The sequence below is a fragment of the Podarcis filfolensis genome (genome assembly GCF_964270895.1).
Source record: "Podarcis filfolensis genome assembly, chromosome: 15".
Taxonomy (NCBI): domain Eukaryota; kingdom Metazoa; phylum Chordata; class Lepidosauria; order Squamata; family Lacertidae; genus Podarcis; species Podarcis filfolensis.
The window spans coordinates 30,945,178-30,965,793 of record NC_139618.1 but is presented as its reverse complement, the minus strand read 5'-3'; the positions used below and the strand labels follow the sequence as shown (position 1 = coordinate 30,965,793).

Sequence of the window (20,616 nt, the reverse complement as noted above, 5' to 3'; positions counted from 1 at the left end):
TGGTACTTTCTGGGCTTGTGGCACATATCCTACTGTGGAGTCAGCTGGCCCATCAATGGATGCCGTTTTCTTCAGCAAAGTGCATACCTTCAATTTTCAGCTACTTTTAAATCGTAAACACATTTACGGGAAATGTGTGGGCTCAGTAAAACTCAGACCTTTTAAATGTAAGCGTGTTCATGTTTGTTTGTGAAATTCTTTCCCAAGGGAAAACCACCTGATTGGTTGAATTGACTCTTTCTGGGAAAGCAGCAAAAACATGGGTTTTGTGTGTGTTTTTGCTACGCTTTGGGGGCTCAGTACTCATTTTTAGGAATTATCTCTTGCTTTTAGGGTGCTCGTGTTTTTATTGGTGGCTTTTACACATCTTTTAGTCAACCTTTTATCCCCCTGCCCCAACATATTCTTAGTTGCTACAGAGAGCTGATGCTAGCAATATAGTCTTATAGGAACTGATCCGTTCCTCAACTCTGCAACAAATGTGTGGTCCAGAAAAGAGTTGTCCTCTGCATTTTGCACTTCTCCTAATTTTTTGATTCTCAACTGCCTGGCACTTTCACAAGGAACACTGCCACATAACTGCAAACCTGGAGCAAAACTAACAAAATGAATTTCAATAGGGACAAATGTAAGGTTCCTCACTTAGGCAGGAACAACCAGCTGCACAAATACAAGATGGAGGACGCCTGGCTTGCCAGTAGTACATGTGAAAAGGATCTAGGGGTCTGAGTAGATCGCAAGCTTAAACTGAAAATCGTGTTATGCAGCAGCAGCAAAATAAACAAACAAAACAAGCAAACAAAAAGCTAATGCTATTCTAGACTGCATCAACAGAAGATATTATAGTACCACTCTATTCTGCCTTGGTCAGACCACACCAAGGATACTGTGTCCCATTCTGGGCACCACAATTTAAGAAGAGTATTGACAAGTTGGAACGTGTGCAGAGAAGGGTGACCAAGATTATCAAGAGTCTGGAAACCAAGCCATATGAGGAACAGTTGAGGAAGTGGGTATGTTTAGCCTGGAAAAGAGGAGATTGAGGGGAGATGTGATAGCCATCTTCAAATATCTAAAGATGGAAGATGGAGCGAGCTTGTTTTCTCCTGCTCCAGAGGGTAGAGCCCAAGCCAATGGATTCAAGTTACAAGAAATTAGATTCTGACTAAACAGGAAGGACTTTGACAGTAAAAGCTGTTCAGCAGTGGAACAGACTCCCTTGGGAGGCGGTGGGTTCTCCTTCATTTGGGTTTATAAGCAGAGGTTGGATGGATGCTTTACTTGAGATTCCTGCATTGCAGGGGGTTGAACTAGATGATTCTATCATAACGTTCATTCCACAATTGCAAGAAATTGGGATTTTAGGCCACCCCTGCACTATAAATTTAAAGCAGTATTGTATCACTTTAAGCAGTCCCCCAAAGTATCCTATAATTTGTTAAAGTGCTGGGAGTTGTTAGGAGACCCCACAGAGCTCCTTGGGAAGAAGGTTTGATAGTTAAACCAGTCTGAGAATTGAAGCCCTGTGGGGAATAGAATAGGGGTAGCCTAAGAACTCTCAGAACCCTTACAGTTCCAAGGACTTATTAGGGGCAAGCCATTACTGCTTAAAGTGGAATGATATTACTGTAACTGTCTAGTGCAGATGGGGAACTAGTGTGGCAGCACTTATGCTCTGAAATTCCCTGACTACAGTATTGATATTAGGCAGGCACCTTTATGGCACAGTTTTCACCACCTACTTAATTTATTTTGTTTTGTTTAAGCATGCTTACTCAGATATGTCGGTATATTACATACATTTGCTTTTAAAAACTGTTGATAATCCTGTATTTTGGCAATTTCATTATTTTTTTACTGTTTTAACGCTTGTTTTGAGTGCATTTTTTAATGAACATTTTACACCACTTAGAGATTTCTTTTGATTAAGTGGTATAGATGCCTTGTTAAATAAAATAAAATATATATTAGGATAAAATACATTTAGAATTGTGCGTTTTATATCTTAAAAGTATGTATTTAAACAAGAATTTTCATGCAAATTGATGTAGAAATGGTTTGGGATGGACTTATGAATGAACACTTGCAAAAGTGATATAGCCTAGAAATACACTGATCCACTCATGACACACACACACACACACATTTCATGAAGCAGATTCTCATTTAACAAGGGCTCTTTTGCTGCATGGGAGACCCATGGAACTTGGCACTGCAGTTGTTAATATGTCTAGAGGGAATGAGAAAATACCTGTCAGCAAGGACTAAATCCAACCTGTATTGAATTCCAATGAAAACAGAAATGGGAGTAGAAATTGCTAATTTTTGTTTATTCATGCCATGTCTGTAGCAGAAATCTACCCAGCAAATACAATCAGTATTCACTGTTGTTCTGTTCAGTCCACAAATGATACGCAATTGGCTACACCTCTCTCAAATTCATGTATTTAATTATTTAAGTAAATCACATAATTTTGCCACAGCAGCTAGCAAGAGGAATAGCGTAGTTTTTGGCAGAAGACAAACTGCAGCAGAATGGAGACAGCACTGCATGGGATTAACAAGAGGGCAGAACAGAAAGCAATGCTTTCTTACATCCATGTTAGTTAGCTCAGCTTGTTTTGAGTTCAGCATGCAGATCTGCTGAAGGAGATCAGCATGCAAATCAACACCAGCACCACCTCATGCACACTGTTCATGGATGTTTGTAGCTTGTGAATCAAGACAGAGTAGACCCAAAGGTTTCATGAAGAGCCTTGGGAATGCCACTAGCTTGGCTCCAGCCTCCAAACATCCGGTGCTTTGAAACTCTGGCTTTGCTTCCTAATCCAAGCCTTGGCACCACTGCTGCACGCCTGATCTGTCATCATCACAAATATACCAATGTTAGATGTTGTGTGCCCTGCAAATAATCCAGAGCCATCTGGTTACATCAAATAAGGAGTAGGTAATGAGCCACATGTTCTCCCTCTGTCCCAGGATCAGAGGAATGATACAGTGTGCTCACATCTATCTTAAAAGAAAAGAAAAGAAAGATGAGGAGAATGTGCAGACGAGACTGATTATGTCTGACCGTTGACACCGCAACAACGAGTTGGCCCATTTTCTATTGAGCAAGCTTGAATGGTGCCATCATCGCTGAATGATTCCACTGAAATTGAATTGGCCTCTTCTCAGGTCTTAGCCGCGCGCCTGCCCATCAAAAAATACTTACCAAAATGCAAGATTAATGACTGCCAGATATTTAATTTGCTAATACCTGAAAGAGCCGCTTAATGGGGTTTGGGAGAGTTATAAAAGGGGGGGGGGAGTGGGGGGAAGCAGACACAATTATTGCTGTTAAGAACAAACTAGTATGCAGGCCCAGCCATTCATTAAGCAAGTCCAGGGAGAGCTTCTGGCTCTTTGATTTATTTGCAAACAATCCAGAAAGAACCAACTGGTTTTTTTATATATATTGGCACCGCAACACAGGGATTTTGCATAGTGTTTGGCTTATTTGTCTTTCACTATCCCTACAGTTAGAGGCATGGTTGAGGACTGCTTGTTCTCTCTTGCTGTCTCAGAAGCTCAGAACAATCGCTCTTCCTTCCCCCGATGGTTTGATCCCTGTTCGCTCAGCCAACAATCATTCTTTAACTTCTATGCTTTTTTTCCTAATGAGCTGCTCCTGTTTACCTCCACAATCCTTTTCTTGCATTTGTGATGTTTATTTTAACATCTGCTTTGTCGACTCGGCAGCAAAGCCAACAGCATTACGGGCTCAGCAAGGGATTCGAGTATAGATTTCATTTTAAATGTATAGCCTTCCTGATCCCTGCAGGCTCAGAACGGGGAGCAATGTTCATAAAACCAAGACATCTTTTAGTATAGGATAAAAGCAACACGTTAATACGAAGCTAATGCGTATTTCTGCTGTATTCTCCATACATTTGGTCAAATGCTAAATAAGAAGTCTGATGTCACCTCCAGATGGAGTTGGTGCTACAACTAGGGAGGAGCGGGCTGCCCACCCCAGGGCAGATATTGGGGTCCCATGAGAAAAGCAGTAAATGGCACTGTCTCCAGGTCTGAGAACCACATTTTAAGAAGGAGATTGACTTGGCTGATGAAGGGGTCTGGAGAAGCCAAGTCTGTGGAAGAATGGTTGAAAGAGCCGGGTATGTTTGGTTTGGAGAAGAGAAGTTTAAGAGGAGGCATGGTCAATGTCTTCAAACATCTGAAGAGTAACAGCAATGCTTGGTGGCTGGTGCAAATATCAATCTTATCTATCTATCTGGCTGTCAAAGAGAAGGTGCAAACTGATCATTTCTCCAGATGGCAAGATTAGCACCAATTGGGTGGAAATTCCAGGAGAGCAGATGACAGCTAAGATAAGAATAAATCTCCAAATGGCAAGAGCTGCTTGATGGTGGAGATGGAAGTAGGGATGTCAGAGAATTCAGACAGAAACAGGAGCAGAAACTGCCAATGTCTGCTTATTTGTCCCATGTCCAGAACAGAACTCAATCTAGCAATTATAATCAGTGTTCACTGTTGTTGTTGCTCTTAGTCTGCAAATGATATGGAATAGTCTCTCACTCTCTCTCTCTTCCCCGCTCCCCTTTTTGCATTGTAGTTCCTTTGCATTGAAATGAATTGAGTGGGGTAATAAAATGAAAATATAATTACATAATTTCAGTAAGATGGACAGTGAGATGAATAACGCAACTTTTGGTGGAAGACAAACTGCAGCACAATGGAAACAGTGCTGCATGTGGCAAACACAGTACATGGCAGAATGGAAAGTTCCTTCGCAAGTGTATTCTGCAACATGCCATTGACACATTATTAGTGTGTTAGTGGTGAATTTATACTGGACCATCATTCTGCTTTATTAGTTGTTATGTGATTTCCCAATGTTGCTGTTTTATTTTCATCTGGAAGGGCACTCTTCTGCTATAGCACAACAAAAGTGGCACAAATAAACCAACAACCTAGAACATTTGCAGTATGAAAAGTTTCAGGATTTCAGCAGGGAGATACAGGACATGAACTGACTGCAAACAAAGAGTACATTTGTCCCAAAACTGCTGCAAGGTGCAAATGGTGCTGAAAATGGGATCATGCATAACTGTCCCAAAACCATCATGTGCACAAATAATCATGAATGCGCAATGAAAAGGACACCTGGAGAGGCCCTGAAATGCAGTGCTGCAACAGCATGCTGAAGTTTACATGGGATAGCTCTACAATGTACTTCCTTCACATTACTTCCCACATTTATGGCATGGTTTAATGGTGGGTCACAAGGACAACTTAAGCATGAAGTCACAAGGACAACTTAAGCATGTGTACAAAACAAGTTGGATTTAGTCAACCAATAATATGGTGTATCCATATCATGTTCACCCCTGACGTGTGTGCAGCAAGAGCTCAGAGCTATTCTACACATTGCACTTAGGAGCACAAATGTGTAAAATAGCTGACACCTGATGGTCTGCCTTAATACTGAGTCAAACCACTGGCCTATCTATCAGCAGCAGATCTTCAGGGTTTTAGGCACGGTATTTCCAAGCACTACCTGGAGATGTCAGGAACTGAACCTGGGCCTCTCTGCATGCAACACATGTGCTCTACCATTGGGTTACATTCCCTTCTCTTAATTACAGATAGAGCCATCAACCTAATCTAATGAAAGTTCCCTTCACTATAGACTTGCCAAACGATTTCACCTAGCCGAAGTTGACTCCTCCCAAGCAGTTTCCATCCCAGCGTCATGAATGGAGGGATAAAATGTTTATCATAACCAGGGAATCAAGGCCAGACAGGTCTTTGAGGACGTCACAAGAAGAGGCAGCTTTGGATAAACTTACATTACCTCTCCATGTGGTTTTCCTAGGCAGAGAAGAAGGGCTTCCAGACTTCCAGCATGATATGGTCAGAGAGTCAATTGAATAAAAAGAAGGTGACTTACTTCTCTGCGAGCGAGCACAGCAGAAGGCCACAATGGTGGCCATCAACACCAAAAACGCCACACCAGCTCCAACTGCCACGCCTATGATGACTGCCATTGGCACTGACTCTGGAAAAAACAAGAGAGCAAATGAAGTGGAGATGGGCTCCGGATATCATCAACTTTTGTCCTTTCTCATTGTCCCCCATTCACTACCAGAACCCTGGTTGTCTATTATCAGATCCTCCTACAGTCAAACATTAAGGCCACATCTGCACTATACATTTAAAGCAGCACAATACCACTTTAAACAGTCACGACTGCCCCCAAAGAATTACAGAAATTGTAGTTTCTTAGGGTGCTGAGAGATATTAGGAAACTCACTATTTCCCTCACAGTTATAGTTCCCAAAATGTATTGGGAAGAGGGATTGAGAAACCACTCAATGAACCGCAGCTCTGTGAGGGGGTTTCCTAACAGCTCTCAGCACCCTTAAGGAACAACAGTTCCCAAGATTATTAGGTGATGAAAGTGGTATGAAATTGCTTCAAATGTATGGTGCAGATGGGGCCTAAGATTAGTGCCGAACCAATAAAATGCAAGGGTAGCTTAGCGAATGACACATGGTATACTCAAATGAGTTGGTTGGGGACTTGTTTGTTCAGAGGGAAGACAAATGGAGATGTGTGGCTCATGTCACTGACCCCTGGATCTCTCACATTTGGCAAAACAAATGCAAACATTGCTGGTAGAGGCCAGGGTAGGGTGAATGTGGGTGATTTATTCAGTTTAGTGCAGGTGAACTATTTGAAATATTAAGACTTTTGCGGAGGAGACAGGCTCAATGGGAAATAATAATAATAGTAAAAAATCCAGGCAGCACACATTCTGGGCATGTGTAAATTTGCTGCACAGGTATGTAATTTTGATACTAAGCAAAGGATGCGGCACACTGGAAACCTCAGCTTTTGTTTCAAAATCATAAGGAAAGAAAGTTTATGGTTCTTACAAAAATCTGTGGTGATATTGTGTGCATGAGCCCAGGAGGTGGCTAGGGTCGAGCACACAGCTCTAAATTCTGAGAACATCTTGACCCCCATCCATTCATTTTCTGGATGGACCATGTGTTGGCTTCCTATGGGCTTGGTGTTTGGTGACTAAAACAACATCATTTATACTCATTTAGCATGTCTCATCACAAATCTGACCTACCAAACTGAAATACATTATGGTGGAAATGTGTAGTTTTCCTTTATGAATGGCTGGATGCTTCAGACGCTCCATACAGATTCAGTCACCATGTAGAGAGTTTATAAGCAGATACCATCAGCACTGGCTGAGAGATGCAAGAACAGCATCCAGTAGGAGCAGCAGTTTTTCAGTTCTTGCCCAAATCCTGTGGAATGCCTTTCCCAATGAGAAGGCTCATTTGACTCGGGCATTTGCCTCCTCTCAGAGACAAGTAGGTACATTTTTTTCTGGTATCAGGCCTTTGAAAACTAGATCCCTGTTTATCGATTGACATTGTGGATTGATCCTGCTGTTGACTGTTAATTAGGTTTCATTGGTTTTGTTGCTCTTAATAGATTGTGCTTAGTTTTTTTTAAAAAAATACTGTATGTTGTGTAATCCCCTTTGTAAGTTAGATAATTGAAAAGCATTGTAAACAGATAGGAAACAAATTGTCATTGGAATCTATCTTGAAGGAGAGTTGGGTTTGCTTTTTTTAGCACTTTCTCTGGAAGCTGGAGTAGTGCGGCAAAATTATCTAGCACTGAAGCTTTTCCCACTCCAATCAGCAATCAGTCAGTGCACAGTTTCGATGTTATGGCTTGGTTGTTCATTAGCATGTAAGTCAAAACACAATCACCATCCCAAATCAAACCGTACATTGTGTGGTCCAGTGTGCTTATGGTGACTAGAACATTGGATGAAAACAGACGAGGCCTGGGTTCAAATCCCCATTCAGTCCCAAAGCTGGCCTTGGCCAAGTAGCTAACGAAAGCTTTGGTTTGGGATCCAAATATTTGAAGGTCCGTTTCCTTCCATGTGTTCCGGCCTACCCACTGTATTCAATGTCCAAGCCTCTGCAATATGTGCCCCTCCTTGCGCTGTGCCCAAATCTGCCCCCCCTTTTGGTTAGTTTTGTTCATCTGAAAAAGAAGCTTCCATTTCTCCCTATCCTTCTCAGGGTATCTGAGAATGCCTTGATCATTTCTGTTGCTGTGGGGATTTCAGCTTACTTTCACATTGCGAGGTGGCCAAGGGTGGTGGATGTGCTTTTTATTTCCAGCAAGCAGTTCTTCAGCATTCTGCAGCCTCCCTGACTGCCCATGCCCCCTGATCTCAAACACTTCATGGGTAGAGCTACTGCATGATGAGCTTTGTCTGGGGCATGGGCACCTGGGGAGGCTGCAGTGTGCAGATCACCGGTGAGATGATTTGTAGAATGGAAGGAAAGACACTCCCAAACAACAGTTGGCTACCTCAAAAGCAAGGCAAGTACATAAGAAATCCTGCACCCCACTCATAAGAATTTCACTGAAATTTTATCAAGCCTTAGGTAAAATTTTGAATGCAATTTCTTATCTCATTAATTGATGGATAATAACTGGGATGGGGGGAAATGCAGGAAGTATTTTTTTGACACAGCACGTATCCCACCACTTTTAGAAGCACAATTGGTTGGATGCAAGGCAGGGTCTTTTCCACTGTGGCACCCAGGTTGTAGAATTCCCTTCCTAGTTATGTCTGGTTGCTTGGTACTCAGTTTTAAGCTTCAAGTGGAGCAGATAAGACCTTAGTGTGGCTTGAAGTTCTGTCTCCCATTTTTATGCTGAATTGTTTCACATTGCTTGTGGTTTTAATGTATGACAGATTTAAGCCATTTTTATTACAATTTGGCAGAACTGGACACTAAACCCACCCCGATGCATCCAACAGAACTTGGTTCAGGCTAGAACAGCAGGAGGGATGTGAATTAACATGAAGGGATGCTGCGTTCAAGATGTAGCGGATGAAGGGAATCAGGTAGAATGCTACCATTATCACCTATATACACTGTGCGAGGTGCTGCAAAGAATGCAGAAGTGACCTGAACTTCATGCTAACCTACTCTATCGCCAATGTGTTGTTGGCTTAAGTTTCTTCAATCCACTACTTCTCAGTTTGCAAAACCGACCTGCTTTTTATGGTTTAGGGAAAACATTTTATCAATGAGGTTTATTTATTTTAATCACCATTGCAAGGATGAAGGAGTTTAAGCCCCAGCTATTCTCTTATTGAAATGACATTTTCCACTACAGCACAGTTTTGCTTGACTTTTACAGCAAACGGTGCTCTTTATTCCAATTAGTTTCTGCCTTGAACACTTTGGTGTTGTACCACACAGCCACAGAATGTGCTAACTGCCAAAAGAGGATCTTCATTGGTTTTGGCAGATCCCACTTAAATTAGAGGGGAAGAAATGGAATATTTAAGAAAGGGAGTCTGTGAAATTGCTGTTCTGTTCTGTGCGCATGTGTTTCTTGTTTCCTTTCTCAATACCTGTTTTCTGTTGTGTACTTAGTTGTTGTTTTTTCACAAGACTGTCTGGTTCTGATTGACCTGGCAATTTTCTCCACTGGGGTTTTGTGTTTACAGTAAATGGTACCCCTGGCAGGAGCAATCTAGGCTTTATTTCACCCAGGTCAAAGACCCAGTTTGGCACACCCACTCATACACTTTTGCATACAGGCTGGGAGCCTCAGTGGTGCCTCTCTAAAGGCTTTCCGGCTATCTTTTATAAGCCAGGATGGGCAAGGATCAAGGAGACAGGTGCTTGGTTTCACTCGTCCAAGCAGCCTGTCCACATCTTCAGGGGTAACAGATTGGAATTGATCCCACGCAACCTGACTAAACAGGGCTCTAGCACTCTCTCGCCCCGGCCCTGCTCCCACAGTGAAGTCTACCTCTTCCCGAATCTGAGCGACTTTATCTGCAAAAAAACTTCAAAATCATTGCAGGAGATCATGTGGCCTGTACTGGGCCCTGATGGAGCAGGTGGTTCCGCTAAATTGCAAACCACCTGAAAGAGTCTCATGCCACTGTTTTCCGCAGATGCAATAGAGGTGGTGAAGAAGGTCTTCTTTGCCATCACTATCGCCACTTGGTAGGCTCGACATTGAGCTCTAACCCGTGTCTGGTCAGATTCAGAATGAGTTATCCGCCACTGGTGCTCTAGCCGTCTCAGCAATTGTTTCATTGCCCTCAGATCCTTGAAGCCCATTTTCCATCTTGGGCCTGGGAGAGGGCCCATACTCCACCACAGATTATAAGGCTCCAAGGAGGCCTCGGGACATTGCTGCTGCTGCTCTGCCTGTGAGTATTGGGCCTGGGAACCAGGCAGAGGGCCTTCTCGGTAGTGGCACCCGCCCTGTGGAACGCCCTCCCACCAGATGTCAAAGAGAACGACAACTACCAGACTAGACGACATCTGAAGGCAGCCCTGTTTAGGGAAGCTTTTAATGTTTGAGGCATTACTGTATTTTAATATTGTTGGAAGCCGCCCAGAGTGGCTGGGGAAACCCAGCCAGATGGGCGGGGTATAAATTAATAATAATAATAATAATAATAATAATAATAATAATAATAATAATAATAAACCCTGCTAGTGGCACCCCCTACCCCCCATAGCTGCAGCACTGCCTCTGGTAGCAAACAGTAGCTGGGAGGGGCACATTTTAAGTGGAAAACTGCTGTAGGTATGGAGTAAAGGTTTAAACCCCTTTCTCCACATGCTGCAGTACTGATCCCAATCAGTACCCTGTAATTGTTGCTTTTACCTCAGGGGAAAAGTTGCCTGAACTAAACACGTTTTTTAAATAATAAAGAGGATGATGCCCTGAAATTGAATGACCGTGTGATGAATCAGCAGGTAGAGGGGGAAATTGTTTCTGCAGTCAGCTCAAATGTCTAGAATTGCTTTCTGTTTGGAAGACTCACAATCCATTATTATGTGGATTGCATATACTGAAAAGACTGCTGTTGTATATACCAGGGAGGAAGAGAAAAACAATATCATAGATGCTATGTACCAGATCTGGGGGACTTCTGGGCCTCCAGATGTTGCTAGATTCCAACGGCCATAATTCCTGACCTTCGGCCGCACCTGCCAGGATTTAGCTGAAGTCCAGTAACGTCCAGAAGGCTTAGGGTTCACCAACCCTGACATATAAAAAGGATAAAGGTAAAGGGACCCCTGACCATTAGGTCCAGTCGTGACCGACTCTGGGGTTGCGGTGCTCATCTCGCTTTATTGGCCAAGGGAGCCGGCGTACAGCTTCCGGGTCATGTGGCCAGCTTGACTAAGCCGCTTCTGTCAAACCAGAGCAGCGCACGGAAACGCTGTTTACCTTCCCGCCGGAGCAGTACCTATTTATCTACTTGCACTTTGATGTGCCATCGAACTGCTAGGTTGGCAGGAGCAGGGACAGAGCAACGGGAGCTCACGCCGTCATGGGGATTCGAACCGCCGACCTTCTGATTGGCAAGCCCTAGGCTCTGTGGTTTAACCCACAGCGCCACCCTGTCATATACCTATCACAAAAAGGGTAAGAATTCTGTCTGCTAACTGTTGTGAGGGGTAGGTCTGTAAACTGTTCACATAGAGGCAGGGGGGCAAATATTGTTAAGGAGGATACAGTGGCAAGACCACCAACATTTGCAAGTGGCATGTAAGCTGGATGTCTTTGTTGAAATAAAGGATGTAAAAGTATAGCACAAGATGATGGCTGTTTTGTAAAACTCTATCTTTCATTTGAGTTGATAATGGAAAGGGACTGGCAGCTACAGGCAAAGGATAGATCCTCTTAGATCTTGGGCAAGGATGGGTGCATCTGTCAGTTTTGGTTTCTCTCAATTTCTTATTTTTCCAATCTTAAGTTCAGTTCTCTACATCTGTTTGCATTTTCTTTTAGAACACATCCGCATGAAAATTCACCAGCATTTTAAGGAGAATCTATCCCAATCTATACATATTACGGTACATGCTGTTTTGCCTAATATACACATTTTTGCAAAAAAAAAAAGCTCCCTAATATAACACATCTTTGCATGTTCTTTTCATGTCTATATGCATTTATATGGGCACTTTAGTATATGCAATTTTTGTACGTATTTCTTGGCTGGAAAACTGCATTGCCAAACCCAGAGAAGTGAGAATTTCTGTAGAGGTCTATGTTTTGTTTGGTGAATTGTTTCAGAAATTGCAAATTAGGGAGGTTTGCTGTTAAATAAATCTACATTCTCTCCCATTCCTAACCTTAGGTTAATTTCTCCTGTTGTTTTGGCTAACAGAGGAAGAGGCCCAACAGTATATAAGGGCTTGCCCTCTCTTGCCCAGCTCCCCATTCCCAGTTACTGGATTTGTAGCTCACATCCATGCATGGGTTTATCATTACTGCTCATGGGGATAGACAGAATTATCCCAGCTGGACATTTTAGAGCCCAGCTGGAGTCCAAGGGAGACTGGTGGGGGGGAACACTCCCCAACCATTTCTTCACCCTCAGTGCAAACTGAGCCAATTTATTGTGGAATCATTAAGACAGAGTGAATATATGAAGTCCTACAATATCATTGCACACTGTCTTTTTCTCTGGGGGCTTCTTTCCAATCGGATTTTATTATTATTATTATTGAAAAAAAACCCTACTGCTAGTGGCTCTGGGTGTGCTCTTGCTATTTATCCCCTATTGGCAAGGAAGGTATTGCAATGAAAGATTTCATTATCTGGGTCCAAGCTGTATGCTATATGGGGCTTGAAGTTCTGCAATGCCACAGGCCTAATTTTTGAATTTGACAACACTAAATTGAGTTTGAAACCTGCTTTCCCTTGCAATCGAAGCCGACTCCCCTCCTTCCCAATGTAAGAATGTGTGATTAGTTATTGCAGCGGCATGACAGCAGCCATTCCTATTAAAATGCCCCATGCTGTGTTAAGTCTCAACAGGGAGCAGAAGCACAAATAGTACAGCATTTGGCCCCCGCTTGTCCCTGCCTGCCCACACTGCAGCTGGGGGTGCTTGTGAGATGGCGCCTGTACAATCTACATCACACAATTCATGTTTCTGGCGGCAGGCATGGAACTTACCTGCTGTGTCAATTTCCTGTCCCCCGTGCTAAAGCTCTGAACTGACAGTGGTGTGCAGATTTGCTTACATGGAGCCACTACCCAGCCCTTAAGATTATAGAGTGCATGATTTCTCCCCCCCCCCTCTCTCTCTGTGTGTGTTGGCTCCTTGGGCTGGATCCAGATGGGCTAGTCACACTTGGAGTAGACCCGTTGAAATTAAAGGGTTTTCAGTGAGTCCTGGGTCTACTCTAACCTGGATTTGAATCCTTTGTTTGCATATATTTGCTGCCAAATAGATTTGACAACAGTAACTAAAGGTCCTTACCTTATAGAGCCAAACCATTGGTTCATCTATTCCAGTTCCATTTATTGTGACTGTGGTGGAGGCTGGTGCATTCAGGCAAGCAGGGCATTGCCCCACCAACCTCAGTCTGCCCTCAGCCAGCTCCCACCCACCTGGCTTCTTACAATCAGTCCCGGGCAGAAATGCCTACCCATTTGTTCACCCTTAGTCTCAGAGTTGCCCTTGCAGAACTCAGTGGGGAGAGGGGGACAAAATGAGAGTTGATTGGCTCTGGCTCTGCCTACTGTTTGCCTCTCTTCTTCCTGGCCTACCAGTCCCAGTGGGTGGACTGGCAGTAGATTTCTGGTCTCGGGCAGAAATTTCCCACATCTTTGTTAATTGAGATCCTTTGAGCGGAAATGCCAGGGATTGCATCTCTAGCCATTTACTGTCAAGCAAACACCCCACCAAAATTGCATCTAGATCAATACTGCTTAATAATAATGACAAGCAACAGCAACAACAACAATAAGCCAGAGATTTGCTTAAAGAACCTGAGCAATAAAGATTTTGCCTTTCACACATTTATAGCATTGGCCCTCATCTTTTATTTTGGGAACAGATAGATAGACAGGAGTGCACAACAATGGGTGTTCCCAGGTGGACATGGGGAAGTTCAGTGGGTCTCAGAAGATCACTGCAATGAAGTTGCTCATCAACAATACACAGATATCAGTGGGCAGGTCTATATTGTGGAGGGATAAAGTAGGGTGCAAATGGCACTGGAGGGGGACTGAAAGAAGGATGCACCCACCTGGATGCAAATATTTAATTCAAGGCAAAGCTGAGGGTATTGGGTTGCATCCAATGGTAGTTCTACTCAGAGCAGACCAACAGTACAGGGATAGCTAGCTAAGGTTCATTTATCTCAGTGGATCTACTCTAAGTAGGACTTGGTTGGATACAACCCTTTGACAAACCCTTTGCAATTCCTTGTCCATTCTAAAGAAGCAAGGAAGGCCTACTGACCAGGGATGAGTTGGCATGGGCAACATGCTGCTAGCTCTGAAACATCAGAGGAACACACAGAGAGATCCAGAGGCAAGTGAGAAGATGCTGATGGTGACAGGGTTGAGTCCTAGGTTGACAAATGTGAATGGAAATAAGAGCCATAAAGAAAGATGGTGCATGATAGAGACAATGGTTTGTGACCAATGCTAGGCCTACTCAGAGTAGGCCCACTGAAGTTAATAGACAAAATGAACTTAGGTTCATTCATTTCAGTGGGTCTACTTTGAGCAGAACTTAGCTGGATGCAACCCAAATGTCCAGAGTGTGCTGTGTACAGTGCGGTAGGGTCAGCCAGATGGAGATAATTGCCGCATATACTGAAATTCAGGGAAATGAGAAGCTTAAATTAGCCAAATAAACCATGCAATGGAACTGACTAAAGAACATGGCCACCTTCATTTCCCTCGGGTGTCCAATCAAGGCCTTGTGGGAGGCACTTAGAGACTGGATGGATTTGGAATGGAGTCAGCAATAAACTGCTTCTAAGATTGATGGGCTCCCAAAACCTTTCCCTGGACCACAACAATTAGTGTCTTTTTCTAAGATGACCATTGCTAATTTATTCATTGTGGGATAAGGATAGGCTATACCAGGAATTTGACTTTGCTACTGGTTGCTGAACATAGGACTGAAATCCAGTTCTAGAGTGCAACCGGCAATTTTAGGGCACCAGCATGAAATGGTTTAGGGGTCATGGGCAAATATATGTCAGATTGCTACACAGCTGGATTAGCAAAGACATGGGCGTTTTCCAGCTTTAGATCTATGGATACTTTCTCTTCCTAATGTGTTGCCATTTCCCCTTCCATCAAAGCAGCAAGAGTGTTAATTTTATCACGACCCCGTTTAGAAAAATAGGAGGACCTGAGCTCGGAAGGCACCAAAAAGCCATTTCAATGGAATTTGAAAACCAAGTGGTATTTCACTCAAATCATTCTCCCTTCCTAATGAGTCGTTTTACCTCCCACAAGCCTCCTTTTCAGGGGAGGGATAACCTAGATGGATACAGCTTCATTGTTTGGTTGGGGTGGTGGTGGTTATAGAACATAGCTCCGGGGCCAGTCATATAGTCACCTTCACTCATGATTCCATACCTGCTTCCATACCAGCTCCTGATTTCATTTCCGTACCTGTTTGAAAATAAAGCAAGTGTCTACAGCCTTGCCAAATCCCAACTGTGCAGTTATTTCTATTTAAAACTTTTGCCAGTTTCTTCTTTTTAAATCATACGATGTATATGGGAGTTCCTCACCCACCAATTCCAAGGGCAGCTGCTCGGGGGCATTTAGAGTTCTCCATTGCAACGTAGCCACTGGAGGCCGGGCAAGTTTCTAGCCAAGAGAGTTTCAAATATGTCCTTTGGTGGAAATCGCTGTGGGGACTTGGCAGCATAGTCTGGCACCGAGGATTGCCCCTCTTCAGAGCCCCATGTTAAAAACAAACAAAGGACTCTCCTGCACATGGAATGTTAGCATATCAGGGGGAAGTGTTTTTAACCCAGCCTTCTCCCTGACTCACATGCCTTCTGCCTTCAGTCATCCTTTTTAAACACAGGGGCATATCTAAACATGCACTGCCCCTCTTGCATTCTCAAAAGGTACAGTCCTGGCTGGTCTGTACCATATGCTTTTATCTGGATGATTGGATTGACTATTAGAGAGGCAGTTGATAAGGTCTCTTGCCTACTCTCTTATCGGTTCAGTCATTAAAAATCAATGTTGATATTGTGTTAATTGTCAGTGATGTGGCACTTGCAGGTTTTCATCCCAGGAATAAATTTTCCCCTTTTCCAGCAGAGCTCCTCTGCAATGGAGAGCCCTACTCTGCTGGCGGGCACTTGGCAGTCACCCTGTTCTTTATGAGATGCCCAGAACAATGACCCAGAGTCAAACGGTCTTTAATTGTGCTTTTCTGCATTGTGATCGGCCGAGAACCCCGTGTAGAGCTGCTTGGCGGGAGCCACTCCCTCCACAACACAGAAACATCTGCTAATCCAGCCACATTTCTGTGCTTAGGCAGGAGGCAGGAAAACAAACCAGGGAGTTGATCTGCCCTGGATAGAACCCAAGGCTAATTTTAAGAAGTTCATTTAGTTCCAATTTAATTTGGATGGCAGCCTTGCCTATAAATCAGAGCTTGATGAGAGCAATCTACCAGTCTGCCCCAGCATTTAATGGAGAAGGATGTAACTGGAGAGCCTCCAGATGCAGGTCCAGCCTTCCCTCTGGGACTCTCCCAGCCTCTACGCCCTTTTGAGGAGGGGAACATAACCAGGGTTTTAGTCAAAGGGACTGTGCTTTTGGGGAAATGTTGGTTACTCTCACACTAAATAGGCTTCATTTGCCCCTAGGGACATCAACCAAAGTCTGATTGGCTATACAGGGTCGTGATATTATCACATCCAGTACATGATCCCTGATTGCTTGGGATCACTTGAGAGGGGGATGAAATGCAGGGAGGGAATGGCCACGAAAGCAGCAGCAAAGTGGGAGAAAGTGACTGCAAATAGTAGTGAACATTCATGAAAAAGACAGGATAAGGTATGTCCCAAACAACTATTTTCAAGCCAAAAAGCAAAGCTGAAATACGTTCAGCCCTAAATCATAACCCCAAAGCCCTGAAGCCCTTCTATGTGAAACAATTTCTGCCCCTGTTAAGAGGGAGGTCCTCTCTTTTTCAGTGGTTAAACTTACTGTTGGGCGACTCAGCTCAACGCTTTAATAAGCAGCTAAGCAGGGTACTCATTAAAGCAGCTATGCTAAGAGTGACATCCCATCGCTATGACATGCTCATGACAGCACAAAACAATGGGATGCAATGGCAGCAACTTGGAACTTCTTAGTCATTTTACTCTTCAATTGGCTTCTGCTGAACTAGTTCCTCCCACTCTGTTCCATTTTTCTGGCATGACAGCATTAAACCTTGCAGCCATCCCTTCCCAGACATTGGTTACAGATCTGAGCTTGGACTGTAACTGTGTAATGTGCCAAAGGACAGATGAATTAACATGGTTTGGGTTTACTTTTTTCTTTTCATTTTTTGCAACAGGAGACATTAGGCTGGATGAAATATTTTAAAGGCTTGTTTACTTCCAACCAAAATAACCTTTCAGGGCTGAAGGGGGAATGGTTCTTCCCCTTTCCCCCAGTGCTACTGCTGAATTTGGGAGAAAGTATTAAAAAAAAGGAGTAATAGACGATAGCAGCTGAGAGGTGAAGATAGCCAACTTGTTCACAAATTGCACAAAGTGCAGTGGTTGCTGCACGCCATGCATTTCCTTCCTTCAACTGCTCCCTCATTCAGATATCGCATTCCTGATCCTCCAGATGATTGTGGTTGAGAATGAGAGACTGTAATGAGTGCTCCTTCCTCTCTTTTCTCCAGAATGCTTCCTCGTTTCCTCAAACCTTAGTTTGCCATGTTGTGCTTACCAGCAAACTGTGGCTTGCATGATCTGTGCAAACTTTGTTTGAATGGGATTGCACAAACCATAGTTTGGCAGGTACAGTTTGAGGAAATGTTCTACCAAGCCAAGTGAGGGAGGCAGGGAGTGCTCATATCTGCCACTTGATCCTTGGTTTGGAGGACTGGCAGCAGGATATCTGTAACGCAGTCTTGTGTCTGCATATATAACTAGAAGTGGAAGAGCTCTGCCTAGTTGTGATTGCTTGTGTTGCTGCCAGTCCGAACAAGCTATTGCATGAGGAGCCAACATGGTGCCTTCCAGATGTTATTGGATCCAAACTCCCATAAAGCCTCATATAGCATAGTCAAGGGTGATGGAGGTTGTAGTCCAACAACATCTGGAAGGCACCATGTTATTGACCCTGGACTATCCTCAATTGAAGGTGTACCTACTGCAGACCACAAGTTAGCAGCTTTGAAGCCCAGGTAATTTCTTTTCAGTCAAAGAAAGGGTGGCTTGTCTGGAAAAAAACCCCCAATGCACATAGGAAGTGATTGTTTCAGTGTTGTGGAGGTGCTAACCACGAACTGCAGGGTTTAGGGACAAGCCAATGCAGCAGGGAATTCGATATTAACCTGATCCTGGTTAAGTTTCTAAGACTGGTACCTTTGCTTCAGAAAGGAAGCAGCAGAAATAAACTTGGATTGAGGTTAACACCCCTTAGAGTTGTGCAACATTTTCAAATGGTGCGAGGATCACAGAAGGTTTCTCATGTTGCTGCTCTTCAACAAAGTGCCTCACTGCTTGACGTGAGCACTCATACCCTCCTTACCATTCTTTGCTGTCTCTTTCTAAGCCCTCTGCCTGATAGATCTCAGCTGCACTGGAGTTGCTTTCATACCTGCTTCCCGTGCCACTCCTGTAATGTCTGAAGGTCAAGATCGCAAGATCATGTGGTTCCTTGTCCTTACCCAGCTATAAGTCCAAGCCACACTGGTCTTACATCCTATTGGACATTTACACACCTTCCAACCCCTTCTCTCCATTTCAGCAAGCGGCTCTTTCCCTTCCAAACACAAATGCCGTGATAGCAGTTCCCACCTTGTTCTTTCAGGCGTATGATCTCGGTGTCTGAACCAAAACTGTTCCAGGCAGTGCAGTTGTAAATGGTCTGGAAGTCAGCCCGCACGATGTTGCTGATGGTTAATGTGGAGATTACGCCTTCATCCGTGCTGACGGTCTCTACCGTGTAACGCCCTGAGGTACCTGACTCCAGGACATTCTCCTTCCAGGACCAGGCCTGCGCATCAAAGCAAGCGGGGATTAGCCACCCTCGGTAATGTTCTCTTGTGCTAGAAATTATTTATCAAGTTTTTGCCTTTTACTAACGAATAGGAACATAGAAATCTGATATGCAAAAGTGATTTAGGGGTGGGTTCTGGCATGCTCTGTGAGCAGTTTTTACTTATCCGAATCAGTATGTTCATACGCAAAGGTGAGAGATGAAGACTCTTTCCTGGTTGCCCCACTGAGGGTGGTGTGCTAAGTGGTGATCTGGGAAGGAGCCTTCTCAGTGGTGGCTCCTCAGCTATAGACCTGTCTACTGCCTACCAGGTTATTTTTCTTGTACACACAAACACACACACATTCCAAGGCTGGGGAAAAAAATAGCCCTGAATCTGCAGTGATTTTATTTATTTATTATCTGCTGGATCAGGCCAAAGGCTTATTCAGTTTGGCACTCTGCTCTTGCAGTGGCCATCCAGATGACCATGAGAAGGCTGCGAGCAGATCCTGAGTTCAGCAGAACTTGCCTCACTTGTGATTCCCACCAACTGGTATTCAAAGGCATACTGCCTCCAGCAGTGAAGAATATAGCCCCCTTGGATAGTAACCATTGGAAAATAACAAAAATTACCCCCCCCCCAGATATAGCAGTACATCGTAACATATAAAGCTGAGAGTGAGAACACAGAGTACTGGTAGCCTAAAGAGTATTAGAAAATCATTAAAAACACAAATGAGTAATATGAGAATTTAACAAAAACATAATTACTAACACAGACAATTATTAGAAATAAATTATTAGAAATTAACCTAAGTTATCTCCCCTCCCTTTTAAAAAAATAGGCAAATCAGAAGAAATCCTTACTGCAGCAAAAAAAAAAAGGGAAGCATATGCTTGTAAATATGCATTGCTTTTTATGCTGGTTTTATCTGCTGTTTTATTTATTTGTTTACTTGTTTTCGTACATTTATACTCTGACTTCCACCATGGAACCCAAGGCAGCAGACATAGAGTGCTCCTCAAGTGGTCACCCAGGCAGGCGCTGCCCAGACCCAGACCTGTGTAGCTTCAGCAAGAAGGTGGCCTCATGTGCCTTCGGATGCTGTTAAAATACAGTTCCCATCAGCCTCACCCAGCATGGCCAATGGTCAAGGAAGATGGAATCTGCAGTCCCACGAGACCTTGGCTACCCTTGTTCTAGAAAACCATTCATCCTCATGAAGTTGTACAAGCAAAAACCAAAAAAGCCAAATAGGAGGTTTGGGTGTCAGTTCCCCAAGGTGCCAAACAATCCTCCAAGAAGTGGAAGATGCATTCCACATTATCCCTTACCTTATAATTTTCTGCTGGATGGAGTTCACAAATGCAGGAAGTCCAGTACTGGAACCTTCCTGGCTGAAGAGCGACCTTCTGCAACGTGGCACCCTCTAAGGGCTGTTGAACACCATCTCCCACCATTCCTGACCATTGGCTTTGCTGGCCGAGGCTGATAGGACTTGCGGTCCAGCACATGCCCTTTGA

The 20,616-nt window shown here is 43.8% G+C and overlaps 1 protein-coding gene across 3 annotated transcripts in view; it reads right to left on the bottom strand.

Annotated features, from left to right (window-relative positions):
- KIRREL3 (kirre like nephrin family adhesion molecule 3) overlaps positions 1 to 20,616 on the bottom strand; it is a 738,847-nt gene that overhangs the window by 33,981 nt on the left and 684,250 nt on the right. For 2 of the 3 annotated variants that reach the window (XM_083588556.1, XM_083588557.1), the window contains 3 exons: positions 18,909 to 19,107; positions 15,496 to 15,531; positions 5,957 to 6,064 (listed from right to left, as the gene is read on the bottom strand). In XM_083588556.1, coding sequence (XP_083444682.1) covers positions 5,957 to 6,064; positions 15,496 to 15,531; positions 18,909 to 19,107 — 343 coding nt within the window. The remainder of the gene's footprint in view (positions 1 to 5,956; positions 6,065 to 15,495; positions 15,532 to 18,908; positions 19,108 to 20,616) is intronic. The other variant, XM_083588558.1, reaches the window with a different exon arrangement.